The following is a 26,988-nucleotide window of genomic DNA, read 5'->3' as shown; positions in this document are numbered from 1 at the left end:
CTGTAGGACAAATTGAACGCCTACAAATGGCCTACATAACTTGACAATGGACCAGCCATGTTGTCTTCATTTTCAACAGATACAATGATTGAACAGCCAACAAGAACAGTACGTGAAAAAGTCTCGTAACATATTTTAGAAGACAATTAAGTTCATTGCAATAACTAACCAACAGTCCGCCTAAAAATGTGTACCTTACGTTAATTTTGGCCTTTCAGAACTAGTACAATGGTGTCCAGTCGATTGTAGATTTTAATTGTATGTTATAACCTTAACGACCCTACCTTACAATAATCCCTTTGTCTAAGAGGACGTAGATTGTAAGTTATAGTCTATTTCTTTTAACCATTCGCCTGTATCCAGTTCTCTGTGGAATCAGTCGTACGCCCCCAAAACTGCCTGTCTTTAGTCACACGTAACAAGACAAGCTCTACAAACTGATATGGTCTACTTCTATATTATTGCAAGGAAAATGCAGTTGGAATATTTTTTCTAATGCATATTGTTAAACTTCATACGCCTGGTTATAACACCAAGAACTCGTTTCCTCGAATGACGTCATAATTATTCAGAAACAAGTGGCGTGCTCGGTAGTGGGCTTGGAGAGTAATTTGTTGTACAACTGCTGCACCAACATGCGGTTAGAACAAACTTCACGCAGTAACACAGCTACACTACTGTCTCAGCAAACAGACTACGTTGTTTTTTTTATTACAGAATTTCCAAACACCTCACTCTAAAACTATGCCGACTTCAGATAATGTACGCGAAGAGAGGAGATAAAATTCATTTATCAACGTTACATTATACTAAAACATGCGAACAATGTCAAATATGACAGTGTCAGAAACATGGCTTACAATAAAGTTGATAGTCGTTTAGGTAAGTGGGGCTCGTTTCACAAAGCGCGCATAACGTTACGTTGCATCTAAATTCCGTGGCAACCAGTATTGTAGGTATTACGTCACCATGGCAGTTACCTAAACGTAAACTTACGTGCGCTTTGTGAAAACGGGCCCAGGTGTCGCCCTTCGTCAAGACATATTGAACTGCACCCAATATCGTACATGCCGCTGTTCTTTTAATAATTATAATGAAACCGGTGGCAATGAGTTCTTTGTGTAGAAGTAAGGCTCATGGAGTTTAACATTATATACTAGAAACTTCATTACGTTTACAAGAATATGGACTTCCAACATATCGATGCGCAAACTTGTGTTATTACGTGTCACTGAATAATGGCAATTTAAGTTGCAGGTATGAGTGATTTTTTAGACAGCTGAATATATGTGACTGAATGAAAGAAATAGACAATAGTATTTTAAAATCGACTTAGGTTTTCGAGCCGCACAAGCACAGGTGACGTTATCTAAAGCATGAGTTTATATTCTCCATCCGTGTCAAAAACCATTCCCCATTGCTGTGGACTATCTGTTCTTTTCCAGAAAATGTGACTGTCACTTGAACGATGACGTTTACTGCACAGAAAGCCCATTGGCAAATTGCCACATACACTTTGACAGCCGTCTCCGTTGTTCTCTTCATCACCCTGCTGGCAGTGTGGACAACTAAGGACAGACAACTCAGGGATCAGTTTGTTCCTCCATGTGCAGCAAATAAGCAACACAGAGCACCTCACCGTGCCTGGGAACAGACCAAATCTGGTGTTTTGTCGGAGCTGACGCCGTCGGAAATTCAGTCAGTTTTGACATATTTGTTCACGGTTGAGTCATTAGCGCTTACATCTCCGGATCGGATAGACTTGAATTCCAGTTTTATTTTCTACGTTCAACTGAAGCGTCCAGCTAAAGCGGATGTGCTGTCTTACCTGGACCAGAATGGAACTAAGCCTCGCCGTGAGGCCTCTGTCATGGTATTCCGTGGCGACCTGGAGACACCAATCGTGGTAGAGTACACCGTTGGTGTGTTGCCTAGTCCAACCTACTGCCGACTGCTGAATGCCCCGGGGCGCCGCAATCCCGTGCCTTACCATTACCGCCCATTCACTATCTACGAGCTGAAGAACTTTAACAAGTACATTATCACCAGTATCACGGATGTGGCCAACGACGTGCTGCTGGATAGCTACAATGCTTCGCTTCTCAACTGCGGCTCCCATTGCCTCAGTTACTCAGTCACTCCGGTTTCTAGTGCTTACCTTCCTCGTGGTCAGCGCATGTCATGGTTGTCTTTACAGTACAAAACAAAATCGTCCTCACTGCATCCTGTGGATTTCCAAATGTTGATCAACGTGACGAGTCGGCTTCCAGAAGAATGGAGCATCGCACAGATTTGGTACGCCAACCAGCTGTTCAACTCCTTGGACGGGTTTGTCCAGCAATACAAAGACGGAGTCATAAACAAGAGTCGATTTAAATTTCCCTCGGAGGAGTCATCGTTTGGCACCATGGGGTTAAGTGACGACCCTTACCCCGAGGACGGCTCCCGTGGACCCCGGCAGTACTCCCCAGACGGCCCTAGGTACAGTATTTACGGAGACAATATTCGCTACATGCGCTGGAGTTTTAACTACAGTATGTCACCAAGCCGCGGAATTCAGTTGTTCGACATTAAGTTCCAAGGGGAAAGGATCGTGTATGAACTGAGCATGCAGGAGATTGTCGTGCTATATTCCGGACACAGCCCGGCAGCCATGTACGCTTACTACGTGGACGGAGCAGGCTTGTTCGGTATGATGTCCAAAGGTTTGGTGCCTGGCTATGATTGTCCCAGTCAAGCCTCTTACATAGACACTTACATGTACAATTCTAAAACAGGAAAAAGCTCCACTTTTCCGAATACTATATGCCTGTTTGAGCATAGCAATGAGACGCCATTGCGGCGACATAAACCATCGAGACATTCCAGTAATATTTATGGTGCTTTGAATGACGATGTCTTGATCTTTCGAATTATTATTTCCGTTGTAGGGTACGACTATGTATACGACTTTATCTTTCACCTGAACGGTGTGTTGCAGGTGCGCGTATCTCTCTCTGGCTACCTGACCACACATTTCTATTACCCCCAGGAAGACTTCTATGGCACTAAACTGACTGACACCGTGGTTGCTGGCCTTCATAATCATCTGTTCCACTTCAAAGTGGACATGGACATCAAAGGTGTTGCGAATAGATTTCAAACTTTAGACATCGACATCGAAAACATAACAGTTCCGTGGTCGTTTCAGAAAGAAGGGCGTCATGTACAAAAACTGATGACGCGGAACTTAAAGAACTGTGAAAAGGAGGCTGTCTACAAATATGATTTCGAACAGCCCAAATATTTGTTATTTTCTACCAAACCCCAGGCCATCGGTGAAAATCCTAAATCGTATCGCCTGTTAATAAGAGGCATGTCCAAATCCTTGCTTCCGGAAGGTTACGGCTTTGAGAAATCGGTGCCATGGGCCAGGTACCAGGCTGCTGTGACAAAACAGCACGACAGCGAGGACACCAGCACCTCTGTGTTCTCCATGTGGGATGCTCGAGACCCCGTAGTCGACTTCCAATCCTACATCGATGATGATGAGAACATTGTGGATCAGGTGAGAATCATGTATCTTACTGGTCTTGTCTTAAGTTATTTATTTACTTACTTATTAGAGCTATATGTGACCTTAGTTAAGAGTATTACACTTCCACTATGTGCAAATATTGACTTTCCAGGAGGTAGACACACGGATTTGTGAGCCTGAGAAGAACGGTGCAGACCGAGGATGTTAGTCCAGGTGGATATTGTATCCATATCCGCCAAGCAACCGAGCAGAAATTCGGTATTCGGTATATTTATAACATTTTTAAAAATGTCTGCAGAAATTATTCTGCAGAAATGGAAGCAGGTAACTAATACGTTTTGTGGATAAGACTAGCCAGTACCTCGATGGCACCACATCGCCGTGTCAGAAACGTAACACAATGATACTCCTTAACGTTAAGTCACGACCGATCTAAATAAATCTAGATCCCCCAAGTCTAATGGTCGCTGGCCTGTCGTATCGACTACATCCCTCAAAGGTCAGGAGCCTGTGCTATCAGCTAGATCCCTCAAGCCTAATTGGCATCAATCAGATCCCTACAGTCTAGTGCTCACTAGCCTGTGGTATCAGCTAGATTCCTCGTTTAATGGACAGTGGCCTGTGGTGTCAGATGGATCCCTAAAGTCTAATGATCACTGGTCTGTGGTATCAGCTAGATTCCTCAAGGCTAATGGTCACTGGCCTGTGGCATCAGCTGGATTCCTCAAGTCTAATGGTCACTGGTCCGTGGTATCAGCTGGATTCCTCAAGCCTAATTGCCTGTGGCCTCTGGTATCAGCTGGATCCCTCAAGTCGAATGATCACTGGTCTGTGGTATCAGCTGGATTCATCAAGGCTAATGGTCACTGGTCCGTGGCATCAGCTGGATTCCTCAAGTCTAATGATCACTGGTCCGTGGTATCAGCTGGATTCCTCAAGCCTAATTGCCTGTGGCCTCTGGTATCAGCTGGATCCCTCAAGTCGAATGATCACTGGTCTGTGGTATCAGCTGGATTCATCAAGGCTAATGGTCACTGGTCCGTGGTATCAGCTGGATTCCTCAAGCCTAATTGCCTGTGGCCTCTGGTATCAGCTAGATTCCTCAAGCCTAATGGTCACTGGTCTGTGGTATCAGCTAGATTCATCAAGTCTAATGGTCACTGGTCTGTGGTATCAGCTGGATTCCTCAAGGCTAATGGTCACTGGCCTGTGGTATCAGCTGGATTCCTCAAGTCTAATGGTCACTGGCCAGTGGTATCAGCTAGATTCCTCAAGCCTAATGGTCACTGGTCCGTGGTATCAGCTGGATTCCTCAAGCCTAATGGTCACTGGCGTGTGGTATCAGCTAGATTCCTCGTTTAATGGTCACTGGCCAGTGGTATAAGTAGATTCCTCAAGGCTAATGGTCACTGGTCTGTGGTATCAACTGGATCCTTCAAGTCTAATGGTCACTGGTCTGTGGTATCAGCTGGATTCCTCAAGGCTAATGGTCACTGGCCTGTGGTATCAGCTGGATTCCTCAAGTCTAATGGTCACTGGCCAGTGGTATCAGCTAGATTCCTCAAGCCTAATGGTCACTGGTCCGTGGTATCAGCTGGATTCCTCAAGCCTAATGGTCACTGGCGTGTGGTATCAGCTAGATTCCTCGTTTAATGGTCACTGGCCAGTGGTATAAGTAGATTCCTCAAGGCTAATGGTCACTGGTCTGTGGTATCAACTGGATCCTTCAAGTCTAATGGTCAGTGGCCTGTGGTAACAGCTGGATTCCTCAAGGCTAATGGTCACTGGTCCGTGGTATCAGCTGGATTCCTCAAGTCTAATGGTCACTGGCCTGTGGTATCAGCTAGATTCCTCAAGGCTAATGGTCACTGGTCCGTGGTATCAGCTGGATCCCTTAAGTCTAATGGTCAGTGGCCTGTGGTATCAGCTAGATTCCTCAGGCCACTGGTCTGTGGTATCACCTAGGTTTCTCATGTCTAAAGGCCACTGGTCTGTGGTATCAGCTGGATCCCTTAAGTCTAATGGTCACTGGTCTGTGGTATCAGCTGGATCCCTCAAGGCTAATGATCACTGGTCCGTGGTATCAGCTAGATTCCTCAAGGCTAATGGTCACTGGTCTGTGGTATCAGCTAGATTCCTCAAGTCTAATGGTCACTGGTCCGTGGTATCAGCTGGATTCCTCAAGTCTAATGGTCACTGGTCCGTGGTATCAGCTGGATTCCTCAAGCCTAATGGTCACTGGTCCGTGGTATCAGCTGGATTCCTCAAGTCTAATGGTCACTGGTCCGTGGTATCAGCTGGATTCCTCAAGCCTAATTGCCTGTGGCCTCTGGTATCAGCTAGATTCCTCAAGCCTAATGGTCACTGGTCCGTGGTATCAGCTGGATTCCTCAAGCCTAATTGCCTGTGGCCTCTGGTATCAGCTAGATTCCTCAAGCCTAATGGTCACTGGTCCGTCGTATCAGCTGGATTCCTCAAGCCTAATGGTCACTGGTCTGTGGTATCAGCTGGATTCCTCAAGGCTAATGGTCAGTGGCCTGTGGTATGAGATAGATCTCTCAAGCCTAATTACCTGAATTGTCACTGCCTCTGGTATCAGCTAGATTCCTCAAGCCTAATGATCAGTGACCTGAGGTATAAGCTATGTGCTTTAAACACCACAGAACCAGCAGGGGAACCCTTCCTCTATCCGTCAGCATTGAAAACTTTTGACTGATTCTATTACATGGTTCGTCTAAGAATTCTTACTTCATATACTTTCTGAGTTCTTTGATGGATTGTGTTGCACTCAGTTTGTAGGGAATTGGCCCTATGATCAGTAATCCGGAATGTCCGCTATGGTTGGCGGCTGGTATACGGATGTCTGCTTCGTCGCCTAGATTAAATGATTTTATGTCAGATAAAATGACGACTTACATTAAATGCATATTACGTAACTGTGGCTGAGCTAAAAACAACACTTTTGACACCTTGTGAAATACTTAACCCTCTGTTTTCTTTCATTAAAATAGGGAACTGGTGTGACAAATTTTCTCCAGATCTTCTAGTATGGTTATAAGTTAACTTGGTTTGCCGCGGTTAATTTTGTTAACTGCCTGATACGGCCTATATATTCATATATTATATGTAACCATAGTGTAGTAGATATAAACAGACAACATACCCAGCGAGAAGTGTGAGGACATCTGTTTTCGTCGCCGTTATTTTTGTGTTTTCTTTTCCCAGGACTTGGTAGCATGGGTCACGTTGGGCACCCAGCATATCCCTCACTCTGAGGATGTCCCTAACGCGGCCACAGCAGGTAACCAGCTCAACTTCTTCCTCCTGCCCCACAACTACTACAGACAGGACCCCAGCTTGGCTGTTAGGAACGCCATCCATGTCGTCCCCCAGGACCCCCGCCATCCAGATATAGGTGTCCACGTGGAGACTAACGGGATAAGTCGAGACGTCCACTGCGTGCCTCCGCAGTACAACAGCATGAACATATCAGAGATATTCAGGTAACTGCTGGATCATGTTAGAATCATTTTGGTGGTCAAGCAAATATTGTTCCAAAATAACACACTAGAGGATTTTGCACAAACACATTCGCCTGTGGAAAGATCTGTGTCTAATTTTTTAAAACCAAAATTAAAACAATCATGAAAAGCCTTCGATACGCCAAAGCTGACGGAAAGGGTAGATTTATCCTGCATAATATCCATCTTCTCCTGAGACAGAGAGCCATAAAATTTGTGTCTCAGTCTCATATTTGCTTAGGAATCCATATATACATTTAGATGTAAAATATCTTTAAATGTTTTTATCTGTAAATAATGTGAAGTTGTTAATATCTACAGAGCTCAATTTATTTGTAGAGTAAATGGTAAATCTCCAAGAATTTATAGTTTGTCATCCAGTTTGTCTTACCTTATGCGCGTTCTATATGCGGATTTGCGAAAGTTGAGAATTAGCGTCACGAATTCCTTTAGGTTTCTTAATTTATTTTTATCAGTGTGTGGCACCGTACTCGAGATTGTCCCTTAGCCACGTATCTGACAATCCTCCTGTCTTAAAGTGTAACAGCTGAAAATAGCTGTTATGATAAACACTGCGCGGCTGTCAAATATAATTGTAAATAACGACTTAAATACTTATGGGACACACAAATATTTAACGTATCATAATATTACGGTGCATCAAGCTGATCAACTAATAAACCCACAAAGCAGTCGATGTTAGGATTTTTCCATTTCTATGGATTCTGCAAACGTGTCACACAATGTCGGTATACAATTGATAAAAGGGATATAGAATCAATGTTGATTGGCTGACAGTGGAGATAATGTTTCCTGTGTTAAACCCTGCATGGACTGAGCTTGCCTATCACTCACACAGGCCATTCAGAATCGATTCTGTATCCCTTTCATTCCCCAAAAGACGTTCATTCCGAAAGATTGTCTTCGTACACATCTATGGGCTGTTCCAGGGTTGTCGGCTAGCCGTATTGTAACATGCTAAAAGTGATAAATCAAACTTAGTATACACTAACGGATGTGATATATTGCTCAACGACATCGCAGTATATGGGGAAAGTGTACAAAATGGATTAAGCCCCGATCACAACACTGAGAACAATATGCCATAGCTTGTAAATAGCTGATTTTTGTATTCAACTAATTCGTATGTTATTAATGATATTTCTATATTATACCTTAATGTCTGCATTAAAACTAAAACTATGTATCTGCACTGTGTTTTTTGTTTGTTTGTTTACGGTTTGCCTGTTCACATTTTTTCCCTCAATAAACCTTCATGTTAGTGCTCGTTGGACTACCGGTACATGTATATATATATATATATATATATATATATATATATATATATATATATATAGACTCTTTTGTTTAGGACGAACTCCAGAATGCGAGTGCTCCTTGGACTACCGGTACATATATATATATATATATATATGCCTTTGTTTAGGACGAACTCCAGAATGTGAGTTACCCACTTTGATAGCTCTGTACCTTCCACCACAGCCAAGTTGCGCACCATTAGGAGAATATATCTAAATAAATGCTATCACGGTCACAACATGGTTAACTATAGCTCTTAGTTTATTGGCAAATATATTGGCAAATATATTACATTAACATGGACCATGTGGAAGATGCATTTTCGTTTCCTATCACATTAAGAGGAATTTGTTTGAGAAAATTGGCGGTTTTAAAATTGGAGCCTGCAATGAAGTGAGAATACTTTAACTTCCTAAACAAGCTTGCGAATATAGACCAATAAAGGACCAATATTTTGAAATATTTTGAAAAAAAGACCGCGTATTTGTTATTGATTCTCTTGGGTTTTTCTCATATAACTACCACATCCAGTTTAATTTGGGTTTTGGCAAAAATTACCAGCGGCTTTGGTTTCCTTTGAAACGGGAGACAACTCTTGCTGTTTCTGAAGAATGTCTTGAGAATAACTCCCCGTGCGCTTGACTCTGGATACGTTATGCGTAAAACAGAGTTACCATAGGTATTAAGAGATATCGAGTCTCTTATCTTTTGGAGATGTATAATGATGTGTAGTTCCTGTCATTGCAAACTGGTTTCAGTTGAAAGCCTGGTTATTATGTACCTATAAGATCGTGTAAATTTTAGGCATATAGGCCTATGGGTATAGAAACCGCTTCCCACAGATAGGTACAGAATTCGATAGCAGCCATGGTTCGAGTTTCTGTGTAAACGAGTAGAGCTTTTAGTTTGATACATGATTTATTCGTTTTATTGGTGTTTTACACCGCACTCTACAATATTATTTGGTATATAGATATTAACTACGCTACTTCACGATGGTTTAAATACCAGTATGTACATACTGGGTATTTATGAAGGCTTCAACATCAAACGACGACATAAAGCTTTACCCGATCTGTTGAATTATAAATATTAATACAAATAAAGACGAAATACTTGGACTACAAAATTGCAAATACATACTTTTATTTTCTTTATACAGGCAATGGGTCATTTGTAATAAAATGTAGAAAATTAGCACCATTTCTCAGCATTTTATGTGGCAAAGGTAAGTTACAATATGTTGTATTTGATGCACTCCCTGTTTATACAGTGACGAGTATACTGGATGAGCTGCGAGATATCCAGTCAAGCTATGACAATTTACACGTAGCTAATACGTATATTTAATAATATAATAAGTAGCAAAATGGTACGCTCCATTCGACCTAAGATGACCATGCATGATAGTGGAAAGTCAAATGACAGGAAAGCCATACATATTTTATGACTATGTAAATATATTGTCTTACATAAATGAAGCTAAAATTAACAGGTATCTTGTCAGCTTAGTACGCAGAGCTTGGCATCGGGTTTTTCGGCTTGCATGTTGACTTCACGCCGAATTTGTTCTGCAAATGAAACAAAATCAGCATTCAGCTTAAGTATCTGTACCATATGATGTCTTCAAACAAAATATCGGTATTAAACTATAGCTGGAAATGTATAATGTACTTTAGCACTTCATAACACTTCCATTTATTGAACTATTATGGATCATTAATAAATGTTCGTATTGCATTCATAAAACTGGGTCTGTCAGTAACCTGCGGATGGTCGTGAGTTTCCCCTGTGCTTTGCCAAGTTTCCTTCCACCATAATGCTGGCCGCCGTCGTATAAGTGAAATATTCTTGAGTGCAGCGTAAAGCACCAATCAAAACAAACAAACAAATCATAAAACTGATAACAGATAGTTGACACGATCATTTGTCCCCAGTCCGAAGAGGGGGCACGGTGGGTGTTGGGGTAGCCATCTTTTAACTGGCCACGGAAACACCCTTAGGTAAACCACATAAATTTTGTGTTAAATGCACAGAACTTCAGTTTATGGAAGAGATTAGATGTTGATAGCTATTTCTGACTTTATGTGGATTTCTGCCCAAGTTAAGGCGTGCGCCTTTATCGTTATATATATATCGATACCATCTCATCTGAAATGTCACAAAATTATCACCTGACCATCACACTCTGCTGTCACCGGAAACGTATTACGCACGAGGAGACACCAGTAATAAGTTCCTGACAATATACCTGCTAATCTCCTCTTGCCTGTGACAACCAGCGCCTCGAACAGAACCTTAAGAGGGTTTTCGTCCTTATTTAGTCCCACGAGCCAGATCATCATGACACGAAAGCCGTGTTCTTTATAACTAAAGCGGCCTGTACAAAGAGAACAACGAAGTGTAGTGACATTCAGTCGGTTGTTGTTTAGCATCCAGTATCGACCTAATGTAACTTTGTTAATCTGACAGTGCAAATGAATAACACAAATAGCACTATTTTTTCAGGATAAAATGGTTGATATGAAATCCACTATTTGTGAATGTTCGACACAGGAACTACTTTCAGGGTATAGACTCATTTCAATCACAGCTTTCCTATAACAATTGTCACAATAATTGCCAAGAATGTATTGGGATAAAAGATACATGTATGCCACAAGAAGAAATAGGACATTCTAGCGAAGTAGGGGATATTCCAGTAAGCGCTGATATTTTTAAAAGGTACAACCGTATAAAAATGACGATTAGCCATGAAAATCGTCAAAACGCTTTGTACCATACATGCATTTTACATGTGAATCTGGCTGGGACATTTGGAAACTAGTATTTAAACTTGTTAGTCACTGTAACTGTAACTAAACTGAAACCTATAAATCTCTCTGTTACTGATAAACTGTTGATCAAATTAAAGACATTGTGTATTAATGGTTGTGCATATGGACCACCCCCCTGCTTTTCTGGAAGACTGTAAACAGTCGGTCTACCTGTGTATTCGTGCTCAATTGTTTTTATATGTTCCTGTGTGAAGCCCCAGTACATGGCTAACTTCTTCCAGTCGTTAGGTTTGAAATGCTTGGTGGCCAGTTTCCAGAGGATTCCCTTCATCTGCTCACTGTTGGGGTGTGTGGGGATCCGTAGGGGGAGAGGTTTCCGAGCGGGGGAGGGGTTGTCAGTATCATCTGCCTGGCTCAGTCCTTCTTTGACTAAACACTAAATGCATTAACAAATAAGAAACGGTATTACAGTAAATAGTTGTTCCAATAATTGTTACTCGGGACTATTTCATGTTTATAGCGGTGGTCATGTTTGGGCACGGATGTGCACACCACAGAATTCTGGACACATAACTCACGAGTTTCCTTACGTCTATGAATTGTATTTTGTGTACATTAACTTTTTGTTCTTCATTCCCAAAGTGAGAGTCAATTAAGTGAGTTTCATCTAAAGTCACAATTCTATCACAGTGAAGGAAATACCTAAGACAGTTCGACCGTGGTGATAATGACACATAAACTGCGTTTGAAAAACTTTTGCATTGTTAACTTTTCAGCGAGCAGGTGAAGTGATTTAAGCAATGTCCATGGGGGTATATTAAATATTCACCTCTTCCATCAGCCGAATCCTTTCTGCCTGGATAAGCATGTCTACAATAGGTACAAAGCTCCCCCTGGCAGCCATGTGTATGGGCGTTCGGCCATGCTGTAGTGAACAAAGATAGATAAGATAATTTAACTGTTCGGGCAGTCATAAATCAAGATGATCTTAAAGCGTAATGACCTGTTGTCCAGTGCAACAATGTATGTGTAATATACGCAGTTATAAATAGCTCTCGCCAACTGGCTATTCATAATCTATCCGTTGATTTTGAAGACATCAAAATAAACTGGAAATGGACAAACCCACCAAATACGTGTGACGAATCTTTTTTACCGACATGAAAAAAGTAATTCTGCTGAGAAAGTGAGAAATTCTGCTATGAATGAATGTGAATACACAAGCATGGATTCACCGAATAGACTGAAAAGCCGCATTGTTAACCACATTGACAACTTCTAAGTTTATTTGTAGTATGAAAATAATGATCCATTGTGCTAAGCTTATTCGTTGATTAACACTATCGTAAGTGTCAAACAGTCGACATAATGTCCTAAGAACTGTACCAGTGTCACGGCTTAGGTGGTCAATCCCAAGTGCATTTCCGCAACAGGCTTACACAGTTCCAGTCAATTCGTCTTAACAGTGACTGTTTAATAGCAACCTTCAAACAATCCATCCGCTTTTTTTAGCGTGCATGCGCACACGAAGATACGCAGGGATTTTGCTTCCATTAACTGATGACATGTTGCACCAGATTAAAAGGTTATGTAATAAAACTAATTATTTTACCTTATCTTTGGCCTGTATATCAGCCCTGGCCTGGAGGAGGATCTCCACGATGTCGTCATATCCACTCACCACGGCTATGTGCAAGGCAGTCTGATGTCTCTGATAAACAAGACAAGGGAACACGCTATTGATATGTGACTGTCTATATATCACTGCACACTGCATACTGTATGTCATTTTTTGTTTATTTTTTTATGATTGGTTATTTACGCCGTAGTCAAAAGTATTTCAGCGGCCAATATGCTGGGAGGAAACCCCGCAAAGCCCAGGGGAAATTCATGATTATCCGAAAAGTTGCTGACCTCGTACTGCATCTACACACGTTTGACATTACCTATGGTGATATAAAATGACGAATCCCACAGAAAGAAGTAAACCGTTGCGCCACAGGCTATTAATCAAACACCCTTAACCCCGTAAGCCTTATATGGTGCTGAACGGTAGACGCTTAAAATGGTTCGGAAATTAAATGAGAAATATGAATTAAACCCAGACGTATATGTACATTACATTTGGAACTGATACTGAACCAAGTTTGATGAAACAAATACCTGATTGGGTATATCCAATTTACAGCTGGAATCCACAAGTTTCCGGGCAACTTCCGGGTGGTTGTAAATAGCGGACAAATGTAAAGGCGTATTCCCTTGCTGAAAACAAACGGAAACTCTTGATCTAGCTGTTAGTAATTGAGTACCGATGTATCATCGAATTGTAGCATGTAGAATAGTCAATTTTGAATTAAGAAATAAGGTTACACTAAGGCGATAAACGATGTGAAAGTCTACCACGGGGAGTTAATCTGGGAATGGTGGGCGGGGTTTGATTAATCAGATTCCACGCAGATATTACGTACAGTGCTTACACAAAAAGTAACGATCAAACGCAATGATCCAGTGATACCCTGACTATCAGTGGGTGTGTCTGATTATACAATCACAGACGCCGTATCAGCGCATTTACATTTATGAGGACATTGAATTCAGCTTCTTTGATTAGCCGACAGTCCGTAAGAAGACGAGTTGGTTTAGTCCAGGTGTAGACGTTGCTAAATCTTTGGAATTGTTCAGGAAGTTGAATATGATTACCTTATTATTCAATATCACGATAGAACCAACCAATGGGTTTCAGGATATCTCACACTGATGGTAACAAACTTCAGCTTGAAATTTCGAAAACTTTCAAGGCAGTAAAATGTCATACATGTAAAAAAAATTGATTACAGATAATAAACTTATGAACCAGATGCAATCAAAGAATCCCCTGACTGAATCCCCTGACTGAATCCCCTGACTGATTGGAGAACCGGTCCAAACGGCGTACTCTTCTGTTCTATTCTGTAATATACGTCACTGTTTCTGTATACTTGTGTAGGTATACAGGGAGGGGTAATGCATAACAACAGGGCATGTGTTTACACAGCTTAGAAGCTACTTGTTCAGACGGGAATTGGTCCTGTGGCTAGGTAGGGATTGCACCACGTACTGAGTTTTCTGTATGTACTGTACTGTATGTAAGGCTGTATGTACTTACACAGTTTTTACAGTTCAGATCAGAGTTGCCTTCTATCAAAGTTTGAACCACTTCCGTATGACCGTTCATGGAGGCCAAGTGAAGAGGCGTCATTTCTTTCTGTCGATGAATAGAACTTCAATGTAGTAGCAGTACCATCCATAAAACAAGTGCACAGAGCAAGTAAATATGGATATCTGTGAAGCACTGGATTCTGAGTAGAGAGGATTTAACCCAAGGCAAACGTTATCATGGTTATACGCATTGTACTGGCTAGCTGTCATTAACAAAATATGTTAGTCTGAAGGTCACGGAAATTAGCTCTATTCCCTTGCACCTGCTCATGTGATGTAAAAGGCGTCTGAAAAGATATGACATACATGTATATTCTTTCAGTTGACCGAGGTTAAACGTTGTTCTTAGGACCAACTGTATAATGAGTATATGTGAAATCCATGATGATCTGCAAGTTTCCTGGCAAGATGGACAATTTAAACTTGCAGCCTACACAAGACAGAGGTTATTTTACCTCCATGCTCATTACAAAGGGGAACGGCCTGGATAGCACAGTTGGTAGAGCGTCCGCTTCGGTCGAGTCAGACCTAAGACTTTAAATGAGGAAGTTGTAACTTCATCGCTTGGCGTTCAGCATAGTGCAACGACTGGTTGACCCGTATCAGTATAATGGCTCGGGCGGGCCGCTTACTTGCCCTCGGTATGTCGTCTCAGAGAAGCAGCACTTGATAAAAGAGCGGTAGAAATCCGTCCTGCAACAAGGAGGTACATTACATACACCCTAATGATTCCTTCCTCGTCATATGACTGAAAAATTGTTGAGCACGACGTTAAACCCCAAGCACTCACTCACTCACTGATTACAAAGGGAAAACTAACATCTATCAGTAGCATACCTTAACAACCAAGCATTACTATTACAAACCACTTTTATATGATCTCAATAAATAAAAGCACTCACCACAGTTTCTACATTTACGCTTGCCGTGTGTTGTAATAAGACTGTTGAAGTTTGAAAATGACCATTTTCCGCAGCAAAATGTAAGGCTGTTTTTCCATCCTGGCGAAAAACAATATTAACAGGTGCATTGACAGGTGCTAATACTCGCAGTGACAGACTGAATGTGCAACATTAACAGGTGCTAATACTCGCAGTGACAGGCTGAATGTGCAACATTAACAGGTGCTAATACTCGCAGTGACAGACTGAATGTGCAACATTAACAGGTGCTAATACTCGCAGTGACAGACTGAATGTGCAACATTAATAGGTGCTAATACTCGCAGTGACAGACTGAATGTGCAACATTAACAGGTGCTAATACTCGCAGTGACAGACTGAATGTGCAACATTAACAGGTGCTAATACTCGCAGTGACAGACTGAATGTGCAACATTAACAGGTGCTAATACTCGCAGTGACAGACTGAATGTGCAACGATCCAACATAATTTTACGCTACAATCCCTCTTTTACCATACGCATTTACCATCGTATTAACTTTCTACGCTACAATGGTTTAGTAGATAGTTACCATATTTTAAACGCCTTCTACTATAATATTCTTATGAAACCTTACCATGATTTACACATGAAAATCATACTGCAACACACGTCCTTAATCTGCTGTACCATAATTTACACATGAAAATCGTACTGCAACACACATCCTTAATCTGCTGTACCATAATTTACACATGAAAATCATACTGCAATGCACGCCCTTAATCAGCTGTACCATAATTTACACATGAAAATCATACTGCAATGCACGCCCTTAATCAGCTGTACCATAATTTACACATGAAAATCATACTGCAATGCACGCCCTTAATCAGCTATACCATAATTTACACATGAAAATCATACTGCAATGCACGCCCTTAATCAGCTGTACCATAATTTACATATGAAAATCGTACTGCAACACACGTCCTTAATCTGCTGTACCATAATTTACACATGAAAATCGTACTGCAACACACTCCTCTGAAAAAGAATTCCGTAACAGGCATATTAAATTCATAATTTCATTCATTTTAAGGTCTCCATAGGCGTAATACACAACATAAACCAATAAAGGTTGTTCTGAGTTTAGTCTTCTTGTCAACTAACTATTTAGATTAGTGGGCTCGCGGCAATAATGGTAGAGCACTTACGTCATTCCTCTCTCCCGATAAGGCCCCGGATGACAGGAGATGCTCCACGACTTCTGATCGACCCTCTTTGGCAGCTAAGTGTAGAGGAGTGTTCCCTGTCTGGAGAGATGTACACACAGGTCAAAAGTTACTGCCATTATCTAATGAACGCTTGTATATGATAATGTCAGAATGAATATACATATGAAGTACATGGTTTAATGGAAAAATTAACTGTGAGAAAAAAAGGTAGATGACTGATGGTAGTCTCACCTGGCGTGTATATCATTGAAGGTAGTTTCACCTGGCGTGTATATCATTGAAGGTAGTTTCACCTGGCGTGTATGTGATTATCGGTAGTTTAACCTGGCGTGTATGTGATTGACGGTAGTTTCACTTGGCATGTATCTGACTGACGGTAGTTTCACCTGGCGTTAATGTTCTATTTTTTAACTCATAGTTATTACCTGATTCCTCTTTAACGTCATATCCAAGCATTTTTTATACATGTACATGACAGCGATCAAGCTTAAGGGTGAAAGACACCAGAAAGTCACTCCCATTCGCCATGTACTTCACGATTTAACGCCCCACCCGAACCAAGACCAGCTGAATCCGAGTCTGCGACCACAGTGGTCAGGAGTACTCAGGTTAGCTGGTACGAAAACAATGCTTCACTCTTCAATGACATGGCTGGGCTATGGAGCTCAGGGTTAAACATTATACGCGACAATAACTTTATCACTCACCTTGTCACGCTGGGATATATCACACTTTCTGCCTATAAGAGAATCTACAGCCTCGATATTACCCGCTTCTGCCGCCAGATGAAGGGCTGTTTGTTGATTCTAGTGGGGGAAAATAGTTTAAAAATAAACTAAAAGAGGCTATACCAGAGGCTTTTGATTAAGAGAAAACAATCAGTCCAAATAATAAACGTTCACAAAATATCACCCTCGTTTGCGTGTTACGGGTTAAAATCGGTACTATATAGTTATAGTACAAATGCAAGTCTGATATTTACTGAAAGGCAATGATTTAATCTATTCGTCGAAAATAAAGAAAATTTGGCCACCAGCGAACTCGCATTTTTACCAAAATCTCCTCTATAACCTCTTGAAGGCTTTACTCGACGCTTTGGTCATTTTTGACTATTAGTTTATTTGACAAACCTCGCCACAAACATCAAGACAAACCTCCCGAGTGCTTGGGTCTAAAATGTTAACTCCTCATTTGTTTTGCGGCCACCTTCACAAGTATAGACGCGTCGATGTTTCTGTTGTATATTGGTTCATGACTACATGAAAGAGGACCAGCCTATAAACACGGCACTGAAAGCCTGCGGAGTTATGATCAGTCTTAAATTTGAATATCGGGAGCATTCATCTCTGACGCAAACATCTGTTCTCCACAAAATACTTCACGCTGCGATGAAAGCATTGTTTTCTACATTCAGAATTGAGTAAAATGTCAACCACCTGAGCTTTAAGCTCTCTAATCAACCAAGTTTATAGATCATCAACCTACTTGTTACTACTGTGCTCAAAGTCTCCTTATGTGCCGCGCTTTTGTTATTCAACTTGCTTCATCGTTGTGGCAAGGTTATTCATGCTGTTCACTTTATCGTTTTTCGCTTTAGTTTGATCAATAAATGAGGTTGGCATCTGGTTTGGATTGACAGCTGTGTAAAACATAACCATTTGTACCTTTTTGGTTTGCCTTCCGCACGATAAGTTATCTCTGACATGGATCATTAAACATTTATGACTCAGGATGCAGTGTACGCGCTTGTTTATAACCCCATGCTGAACAACTGGTGGACAGCGTTTGTCAATCTTATTCCACCTTAGTTACATCTTGTTTGCACTGGTTACATTACCCTGTTATGATGACCTTGGTTGATACGATTGAGTGTCCCTTACAAGATGACAAGGTGACCTGGGTTGATACAATTAAGCGTCCCTTACAAGGTGACATCGGTTGATACAATTCAGTGTCCCTTACAAGATGACCTGGGTTGATACAATTCAGTGTCCCTTACAAGGTGACATCGGTTGATACAATTAAGTTTCCCTTACAAGGTGACTTGGGTTGATACAATTAAGTGTCCCTTACAAGATGACGTGGGCTGATACAATTAAGTTTCCCTTACAAGGTGACCTCAGTTGACACAATTGAGTGTCCCTTACAAGGTGATCTAGGTTGATACAATTAAGCGTCCCGTGCAAAGCGACCTGAGTTGATACAATTAAGCGTCCCTTACAAGGTGACCTGGGTTGATACAATTAAGTTTCCCTTACAAGGTGACCTCAGTTGATACAATTCAGTGTCCCTTACAAGGTGACCTGGGTTGATACAATTCAGTGTCCCTTACAAGGTGACATCGGTTGATACAATTCAGTGTCCCTTACAAGGTGACCTGGGCTGATACAATTAAGTGTCCCTTACAAGATGACCTGGGCTGATACAATTAAGTTTCCCTTACAAGGTGACCTCAGTTGACACAATTGAGTGTCCCTTACAAGGTGACCTGGGTTGATACAATTAAGTTTCCCTTACAAGGTGACCTGGGTTGATATAATTCAGTGTCCCTTACAAGATGACCTGGGTTGATACAATTAAGTGTCCCTTACAAGGTGACATCTGTTGATACAATTGAGTGTCCCTTACAAGGTGACCTGGGTTGACACAATTGAGTGTCCCTTACAAGGTGACCAGGGTTGACACAATTGAGTGTCCCTTACAAGGTGACCAGGGTTGACACAATTGAGTGTCCCTTACAAGGTGGCCTGGGTTGATACAATTGAGTGTCCCTAACAAGGTGAACTCGGTTGATACAATTGAGTGTCCCTTACAAGGTAACCTCAGTTGATACAATTGAGTGTCCCTTACAAGGTAACCTCGGTTGATACAATTAAGTTTCCCACACAAGGTGACCTGGGTTGACACAATTGAGTGTCCCTTACAAGGTGACCTGGGTTGACACAGTTGAGTGTCTCTTACAAGGTAACCTCGGTTGACACAATTAAGTTTCCCTTACAAGGTGACCTGGGTTGACACAATTGAGTGTCCCTTACAAGGTGACCTGGGTTGACACAATTGAGTGTCCCTTACAAGGTGATCTAGATTGATACAATTATGTTTCCCTTACAAGGTGACCTGGGTTGATACATTGAGTGTCCCTTACAAGATGACCTGGGCTGATACGAAAGAGTGTCCCTTACAAGGTGACCGGGGTTGACACAATTGAGTGTCCCTTACAAGGTAACCTCCGTTGATACAATTAAGCGTCCCTTACAAGGCGACCTCGGTTGATACAATTAAGCGTCCCTTACAAGGCGACCTCGGTTGATACAATAAAACGTCCCTTACAAGGTGACCTCGGTTGATACAATTAAGCGCTCCTTACCTTATCCACATTATTCTTCTTTATCCCTTCGAGTGATTCGAAGACAAAGTTCAGGATGACAACATGGTTGTTTTGAGCAGCACAATGCAGAATGTCCATTCCTTGCTTGAAATGAAAATAAAGATATCGTTCGTGACAAAAGTATTATCGGCTGGTAATATTACTGTTGTTCTTATTGTTTCATGGGTGGACACATCTTGGTGACGGCCAGATTTAGCCTTGTTTTACAACAAAGCCAGCGAGTCCACGAAGATAGGTTATAAGCAGAATGAAGATGATGGAAAGGAAAGGAAAAACGACAATTTCCTTTCGGGCAGTTCTAGACATGATAGTATGACTGTAGTCCTAGTCTTTGCAAACGTAGGCCTGAAAATCTGTTATAGGACGTTAACTTCCCAGAACCCAGAACAGAGAGCTCACCTTGTTACTCACGGATATTTTGGCACCCATATTGACAAAAGTTTTCAGAGCCTGGAGATGACCAAACCAGGCAGTCCACAACACAGGCCACATTCCGTACTGTCGAAGACAAAAACATATATGTACACCATGATTATCATGTGTTATCTTGCCTATGTCTCACATAGGACAGACTCACACACATCAAACATATATATGACCATTTCGGTGGCTTAATGGTTAGTCCCCGTATCGAAGTCCGTATAATGTGACAGGGTTGGGTGTCATGTCTGGTGTCTTCAGCATAATACCTCAGTGGCGGCAGCACATTGGCGGCCTGCAAATTGGCCTGTTACAGAAAGACACAGTATATGTACAAGCATCTAATAACTGAAAAGTACGTCGTAAAATCCCAAGCGTACATACATACATACATTAGACATATATGTAATTCCAAAAGTACATATTTATAATCACTTTAAATCGCAAACATTTTACACGGTTTCGATATATTTTCCCTTTAATTTGTGCATAAGCAAGTGCATACTTTTTATCGGCACTATATGATTTAATTATGCATATTTTTATTCTCTAGCAGAATTGAGTGAGGCCACCAAACGCTGCCTCTGTTTCTGCGCAGGTCGACTTGACTACTTCCGTATCACTTTGCCCTTAGCTGTCACTGGAGGGTGCAGATGCGTCAACTAATCCAGCTTTTCCTCACATACAATGTTTGAAAGCATCGCATTCTGGAAATATGTATCGGTGTTGTAAACATGTTTACGATCAAACCATCCAGAATTTTCTTTACGTTAGTCTATAAATATGAACGACGGAGTTTTGAAGCTCGCAGTCATTTAATCAAGTCTATTTACTGTCATCCACTGTGTAGGATTTTACCGGGTTTGGGGATATCGGCATTCGAGTCATTCAACATTCGTCATTTGTACTCCATTTTCTGTACGTAGTACATGAGCTTGTGTTTAGCCACTTGCTAATGTTTTTAGTCATTATGTTTTTTGGACGCTGTCATCAGTAAGAGACTATATACTTTTGTAATTATTTGTATTGTTTTGTAGATTATCATCAGTTGTACTATTGGTCTGTTTTGTCCAAATATATGTATTGAACTTATTCAAGCGTCTTTGTGTTTCTTTCTTTGATTTTGTTTAAGGCCTATAGTACCCTTACAAAAGGCAAACCAAGGTGGTATTGTAGCATTTTATTAATAAACTGACCTTATCCCTGGCGTCGATGTCCGCCCCCAGGGTGACCAGTGCTTCAATAGCCTCGCAGTGCCCCATGGCCGCCGCCCAGTGCACAGCTGTCCTGTCAAACTGTGAACCGACAGGTGGAGAATCAGTAGTCTACAGTGTTCCAACCAGGCACTGTGAAGGTTGTCGTGTACAGTGTTCTAACCAGGCACTGTGAAGGTTGTCGTGTACAGTGTTCCAGTAGTCTACAGTGTTCTAACCAGGCACTGTGAAGGTTGTCGTGTACAGTGTTCCAGTCTGACACAGCCAAGGCTGTCGTCTTCAGGATTCGACATCTAGTTATTTGCCGTCTCAATACCGTAACAAAGTAAGGGATCACTACGTTTTAATATATGATCATGTAAGTAAGATGTTTTGCAGTTAAAAAGAAACAAAACAAGACTAGAGATTTAGCGTATGACACGGTGAAGCTTGGCAAGCCTATAAGGCTTCATTTTGTGTTATAAATATACAATCGATAACACCTTTTGAACTCTACTTACGTTATTTCTGCAGTTCACATCCACCCTCTCCGGAACCTTTTGTATCAACAGCTTCTTTATTTTCACCACGTCGTTGTTCTTGGCGGCTTCGTGAAGAGCTGCCTCACTTTCTGTCACTGTGTAATATAAATGGACACAGGAATCAGTTATCATGCATGACAAGAGGGAGGGTGTATCAGGGTGCCGCCGCGTCCAGGTATTTGCGATACAGAAATAAACTATAATCAGTCAGAGACGTCATTTCTACTAACACCTGCTGGCTGTTCACAACACTGCTAAAAGGTCATCCACATTATGGCTCTTGTAACAGACTCTAAATTAACAGCTAAACCAAGCAAATATGTACACATTCATACCTAGTACACTCTTCCATGGAATATCTTCCCTGTATTCAGGCATTTTGGAGATTCAAGCTGTGTTCCTAACAAATCAGTATAACAGATATCACTCCCATGGGAGCTTCATGAGTTCTGGGCATACCGTTAAAACTAAATTTGATAAACGGCGGTTTGGAGGTCATTGTCCTCACACAGGGGTTACGGTGCGCCCCTTCTTCCACCTTGCCCTCCTCTTCCATTATGTCCCAACTTACCCTGTCAATGTGTCCTTATAAATCTGTCTGTTGCACACATGTCATATGAGGAAGACGTGGGGTGAGGCTTTAGGGAGGGGGAGAACTTAAGGCGGATCCTGATGTCACCAAGACATAATTAACATGGCATGGGAATGTTACTAGCTTATGTCTTTCTGGGACGTTTAGTGTCCCGATTATTTTGCTGGCTGCAGATAGTGGAAAGAAGTTATGTGAGTTAAATGTTTGTTGAAAAAAAATTTCTGTAAAACGCTGCTACATTATACACCCTGGTTTCTTTTAGTTTGCTGTAAAATCCTTATTTTTACTCGTTCTTCGTCAGTAGAACTAAGGTTTGGCTTTTAGAAAGTCAATCTAACACGATCGCCAACATACAAAATGCACTTCTGTTGAGAAATATCAGTAAGAGTGCGTCTGTACCTGACGCTTACTATGTACTCATTACCAGTGGAGAACGTTCACTCACATATACAGGGAAGCACGTAACTATTCTCATTCTCAACAAACCAAAAAGTTCGTTTACAAACCCAGTACGGCGTGTCCACGAACCCGTGAACCGTGAAGAATTGCTGGACAAGAACTAGATGCACTACGTGAACCCACTTTTTGCGCTTAGTTGTATAAGTGACACACTCTCCTAGCTACAGGCGCCAGAACCTGGGCACTCAACCTTATATAACATGTTCACACATTATCGTAGACCTGTATATATATATATGCTAGAATTTCCACGTAGGCCTAGTACAATGCTTTAAATGTTTGGTTTGGCTATTTTAGTAAAGATATGTAACGTTTACCCCTTCTGGGTTATTTTTATTGTCTACACGAGGACAGGTTGTTTATTGCAAGCGGAATATAGTAGTTAGTTTTTCATACCTGTTGCTAGTTTCTCTAATAAACGTTGCTCAACAGAAGTTCTTGAACATTTAATTCTAGCATGGTTAGCCATCATCAGCAACGAACAGCCCAAATGTTTAAAAGTTTCAAATGCACCAAAGATGTTCAAAGCGATGACATCCGAAAATTCTGACTGGTTTATTGGCTTCCGCACGTGAAACAATTAGAAAAAAACGCCCATGTATAGGCCACAGAGAGGCCTTCAACTTCTATTACAGGAATATCCGTTGGACGCTAGGTTACGTGAGACAGCATCAAGTTTTGCCCGACTAAACGCCAATCCATAGTGTCATTTTGATAAAAAGCTCATGAGTTCAAATTCATGCTCGACGACAGCGCATGCCCCCGTACTCTGTCTTTGTGCTGCACAGCGTGTGACACACGTTAGGGTTCATCGTGACTAAAGGTCTTTTTATAATGAACATTCGTCCGTAAACATACATTAAATAAATGTATTTTTTCTTCTCTTTTTACAAAATCATATTGTGCACAACTGGGTTAAAATGGGACGTATACTTAAAAAGCACATACATGTACATGTATGAACAGAAACTGTGGGACGTATACTTACGAAGCACATACATGTACATGTATGAACAGAAACAATGAGACAGTTTTGTCTGACATATCTTCCTGCTTGACGACTGCAATGACCTTGGCAATGCCGCGGATTTCTGTATTAAAATTGCTAATGGTGGAAGTCACGGGAGGCGCATTCGCTGTGGGGGATGCAAAGACCATTTTGTTTATCTGATAGGAGCGAAAACAAGTGGCAATGTGGAACCAAGCGCGCCTAAGACAAGTCACTCCAAGCTCCCTACTCTTTTGTTATTAACACCTGATTTTGTAAACTGATGTGTATAATGGTCGCTGGTTCAACACACTCTAAATCTTCCATTTGTTTTTGTTAAGCTGTGTATATTATATATCAATCACCAGATGGAGATATGTGCTGCCATGCCCGGAGTGCCTGTCTGAAATAGCTCTTTGACATGAACAACTTTGTCTAATGAGTTATTATCTTACTTAACCGAGTATAAATTGCATGGATCTGTATCCGCGAGACCATTTGGAGTTGTTTACATTCATTTATATCTGACGGACGACAAATGTGGCATGTAACAGTGCCAGCTATGACATACACATGTAACTGTTGTCATCACAACCGACAGGTGCGTGTTGCGCGGAATGACCAGTTAACCGTGTCAGTGTGTACGTAACTTAATGTAGCTGTACATATCGAATCCATCCTAACGAACGCTGAAGGCAAAGAAGGCCATTCATCATTCGCAGTGTTTGACCATGAACAATATGGGTAATGCACATTATCGCATGGTATTCATTTGAAAAGTCACCGGGTTTTATTACTGTTGCACGGGGTTAAAGAAAAAGGATTTTCTTTTGTTTAATATTCTTGTACAATTAGGCAATGTTTTGCATAGAAACTTCAGTGATTTTATTAACAGCGACAAAACCGAAACAAAAAATTGTGCGTTTTTTTATTTTATCTACAAAAAACTAAAATTCGGTTAATTGGCCATACGGTGTACATATAGAGGGAAGTAGTAACTTACTCAATGAAGGCTACAGAACGGCTGGCAGGCCATGCGGTGTAGGTATAGAGGGAAGTAGTAACTTACTCAATGAAGGCTGCAGTACCGCTGGCAGGCCATGCGGTGTAGGTATAGAGGGAAGTAGTAACTTACTCAATGAAAGCTGCAGTACGGCTGACAAGCCATGCGGTGTAGGTATAGAGGGAAGCAGTACTTACTCAATGAAGGATACAGTATGGTTGACAGGCCACGCAGTGTATATATAGAGGGAAGCCGTAAGTTAATTTATGAGGGCGATTGTAAGGTTGACAGGTCATGCGGTGTATGTATAGAGGAAAGTCGTAAATTACTTTTTGAGGGCGACCGTAAGGTTGACAGGTGTATATATAGAAGGAAGCTGTAACTTACTTTATGAGGGCGATCGTAAGGTTGACAGGTCATGCGGTATATGTACAGAGGAAAGCCGTAACTTACTCAATGAAGGATACAGTATGGTTGACAGGCCAAGCAGTGTATATATAGAGGGAAGCTGTAACTTACTTTATGAGGGCGACCGTAAGGTTGACAGGTCATGCGGTGTATGTATAGAGGAAAGTCGTAAGTTACTCAATGAAGGATACAGTATGGTTGACAGGCCACGCAGTGTATATATAGAGGGAAGCTGTAACTTACTTTATGAGGGCGACCGTAAGGTTGACAGGTCATGCGGTGTATGTATAGAGGAAAGTCGTAAGTTACTCAATGAAGGATACAGTATGGATGACAGGCCACGCAGTGTATATATAGAGGGAAGCTGTAACTTACTTTATGAGGGCGACCGTAAGGTTGACAGGTCATGCGGTGTATGTATAGAGGAAAGTCGTAAGTTACTCAATGAAGGATACAGTATGGATGACAGGCCACGCAGTGTATATATAGAGGGAAGCTGTAACTTACTTTATGAGGGCGACGGTGTAGTTGTCAGGCCATGCGGTGTATGTATAGAGGAAAGTCGTAAGTTACTCAATGAAGGATACAGTATGGTTGACAGGCCACGCAGTGTATATATAGAGGGAAGCTGTAACTTACTTTATGAGGGCGACGGTGTAGTTGTCAGGCCATGCGGTGTATGTATAGAGGGAAGCAGTAACTTACTCTCTGAGGACGACAGTATGGTTGACAACCACCCGGCGGATGCATAGAGAAGGAAGCAGTAACTTACTTTATGAGGGCGACCGTATAGTTGACAGCCATGCGGTGTATGTATAGAGGGAAGCTGTAACTTACTCTCTGAGGACGACAGTATAGTTGACAGCCATGCGGTGTATGTATAGAGGGAAGCAGTAACTTACTTTATGAGGGCGAAAGTACGGTTGTATGACCGTGCGGTGTATGCATAGAGAAGAAAGCAGTAACTTACTCTCTGAGGGCTGCAGTATAGTTGACAGGCCACAGTCGTCATCTCTCAGCTTTTTCTTCATGTCGTCATCAACCTGAAAACGAGGTTCGAAATGACGTTTAGTCTTAGGCTTGCCATCTTTACCGACCTCATCCATTCCGTTCTCCCCCCAGAGATCGACGACTGTCACCCTTGTGCCGATCATGTCTCTAACCCTGACCCCTCGGGGTTTTAGCTCAGCAGAGGGATTGTCACAAACGTACTGTCATGCACGTTGTCCGTAAATTGAGTATATACTGTAGGTTAGAGTACACACAGTACTGAAGGTGGATCTGTCATACAACTGTGAGAAGTTTCAGAGAGTACGCCACAGGGTTACATCCTGCACACATGTATGACATATAACATCTAGCAAAAGGCGTGTTTCACCAGAAATTCCGCGGAAAGTAGTCCAGTCATACTACAATCATACGGCAGGTGTGAATCTTGAACCTGGCCCACGGCTAAGTATATCTACCTGTACACAGTACACATGTATACAGGAGCTTTTGTAGGTCCACTATCCACATTACACATGACTCGTGACGTACAC

General features: G+C 41.6%; 2 protein-coding genes across 2 annotated transcripts in view; one reads left to right on the top strand and one right to left on the bottom strand.

Moving 5' to 3' along the window:
- Positions 1-1,468: 1,468 nt before the first annotated feature.
- LOC135473671 (putative amine oxidase [copper-containing]) lies at positions 1,469-8,336 on the top strand. Its single transcript, XM_064753536.1, has 2 exons — positions 1,469-3,547; positions 6,743-8,336. Exons 1-2 carry the CDS (start codon positions 1,469-1,471, stop codon positions 7,022-7,024), a joined length of 2,361 nt encoding a protein of 786 aa, XP_064609606.1. The 3' UTR covers positions 7,025-8,336.
- A 2,114-nt stretch (positions 8,337-10,450) lies between these two features.
- The window catches only part of LOC135473861 (ankyrin repeat and death domain-containing protein 1A-like), a 66,504-nt gene continuing 49,966 nt past the window's right edge, over positions 10,451-26,988 (bottom strand). Inside the window, exons 2-15 of the mRNA XM_064753781.1 lie at positions 26,418-26,490; positions 21,977-22,092; positions 21,459-21,557; positions 20,242-20,340; positions 19,822-19,926; positions 17,162-17,260; positions 16,434-16,532; positions 15,236-15,334; positions 14,281-14,379; positions 13,299-13,397; positions 12,748-12,846; positions 11,965-12,060; positions 11,346-11,571; positions 10,451-10,738 (exon numbers count right to left, since the gene is read on the bottom strand). Coding sequence (XP_064609851.1) covers positions 10,518-10,738; positions 11,346-11,571; positions 11,965-12,060; positions 12,748-12,846; positions 13,299-13,397; positions 14,281-14,379; positions 15,236-15,334; positions 16,434-16,532; positions 17,162-17,260; positions 19,822-19,926; positions 20,242-20,340; positions 21,459-21,557; positions 21,977-22,092; positions 26,418-26,490 — 1,629 coding nt within the window. The 3' untranslated portion in view covers positions 10,451-10,517. The remainder of the gene's footprint in view (positions 10,739-11,345; positions 11,572-11,964; positions 12,061-12,747; positions 12,847-13,298; positions 13,398-14,280; positions 14,380-15,235; positions 15,335-16,433; positions 16,533-17,161; positions 17,261-19,821; positions 19,927-20,241; positions 20,341-21,458; positions 21,558-21,976; positions 22,093-26,417; positions 26,491-26,988) is intronic.

The sequence above is a fragment of the Liolophura sinensis genome, chromosome 8 (genome assembly GCF_032854445.1).
Source record: "Liolophura sinensis isolate JHLJ2023 chromosome 8, CUHK_Ljap_v2, whole genome shotgun sequence".
In the NCBI taxonomy this organism is placed as follows: Eukaryota; Metazoa; Mollusca; class Polyplacophora; order Chitonida; family Chitonidae; genus Liolophura; species Liolophura sinensis.
The sequence above is the reverse complement of the archived record's forward strand: the minus strand, read 5'-3'. Positions and strand labels throughout refer to the sequence as shown.

Bases quoted from the DNA above. Each gene is read 5' to 3' on its own strand.
- LOC135473671 (XM_064753536.1), top strand. From the start codon at position 1,469: ATGACGTTTACTGCACAGAAAGCCCATTGGCAAATTGCCACATACACT. The intron at 3,548-6,742 runs GTGAGAATCATG...TTCTTTTCCCAG, and splicing joins ATGAGAACATTGTGGATCAG to GACTTGGTAGCATGGGTCAC.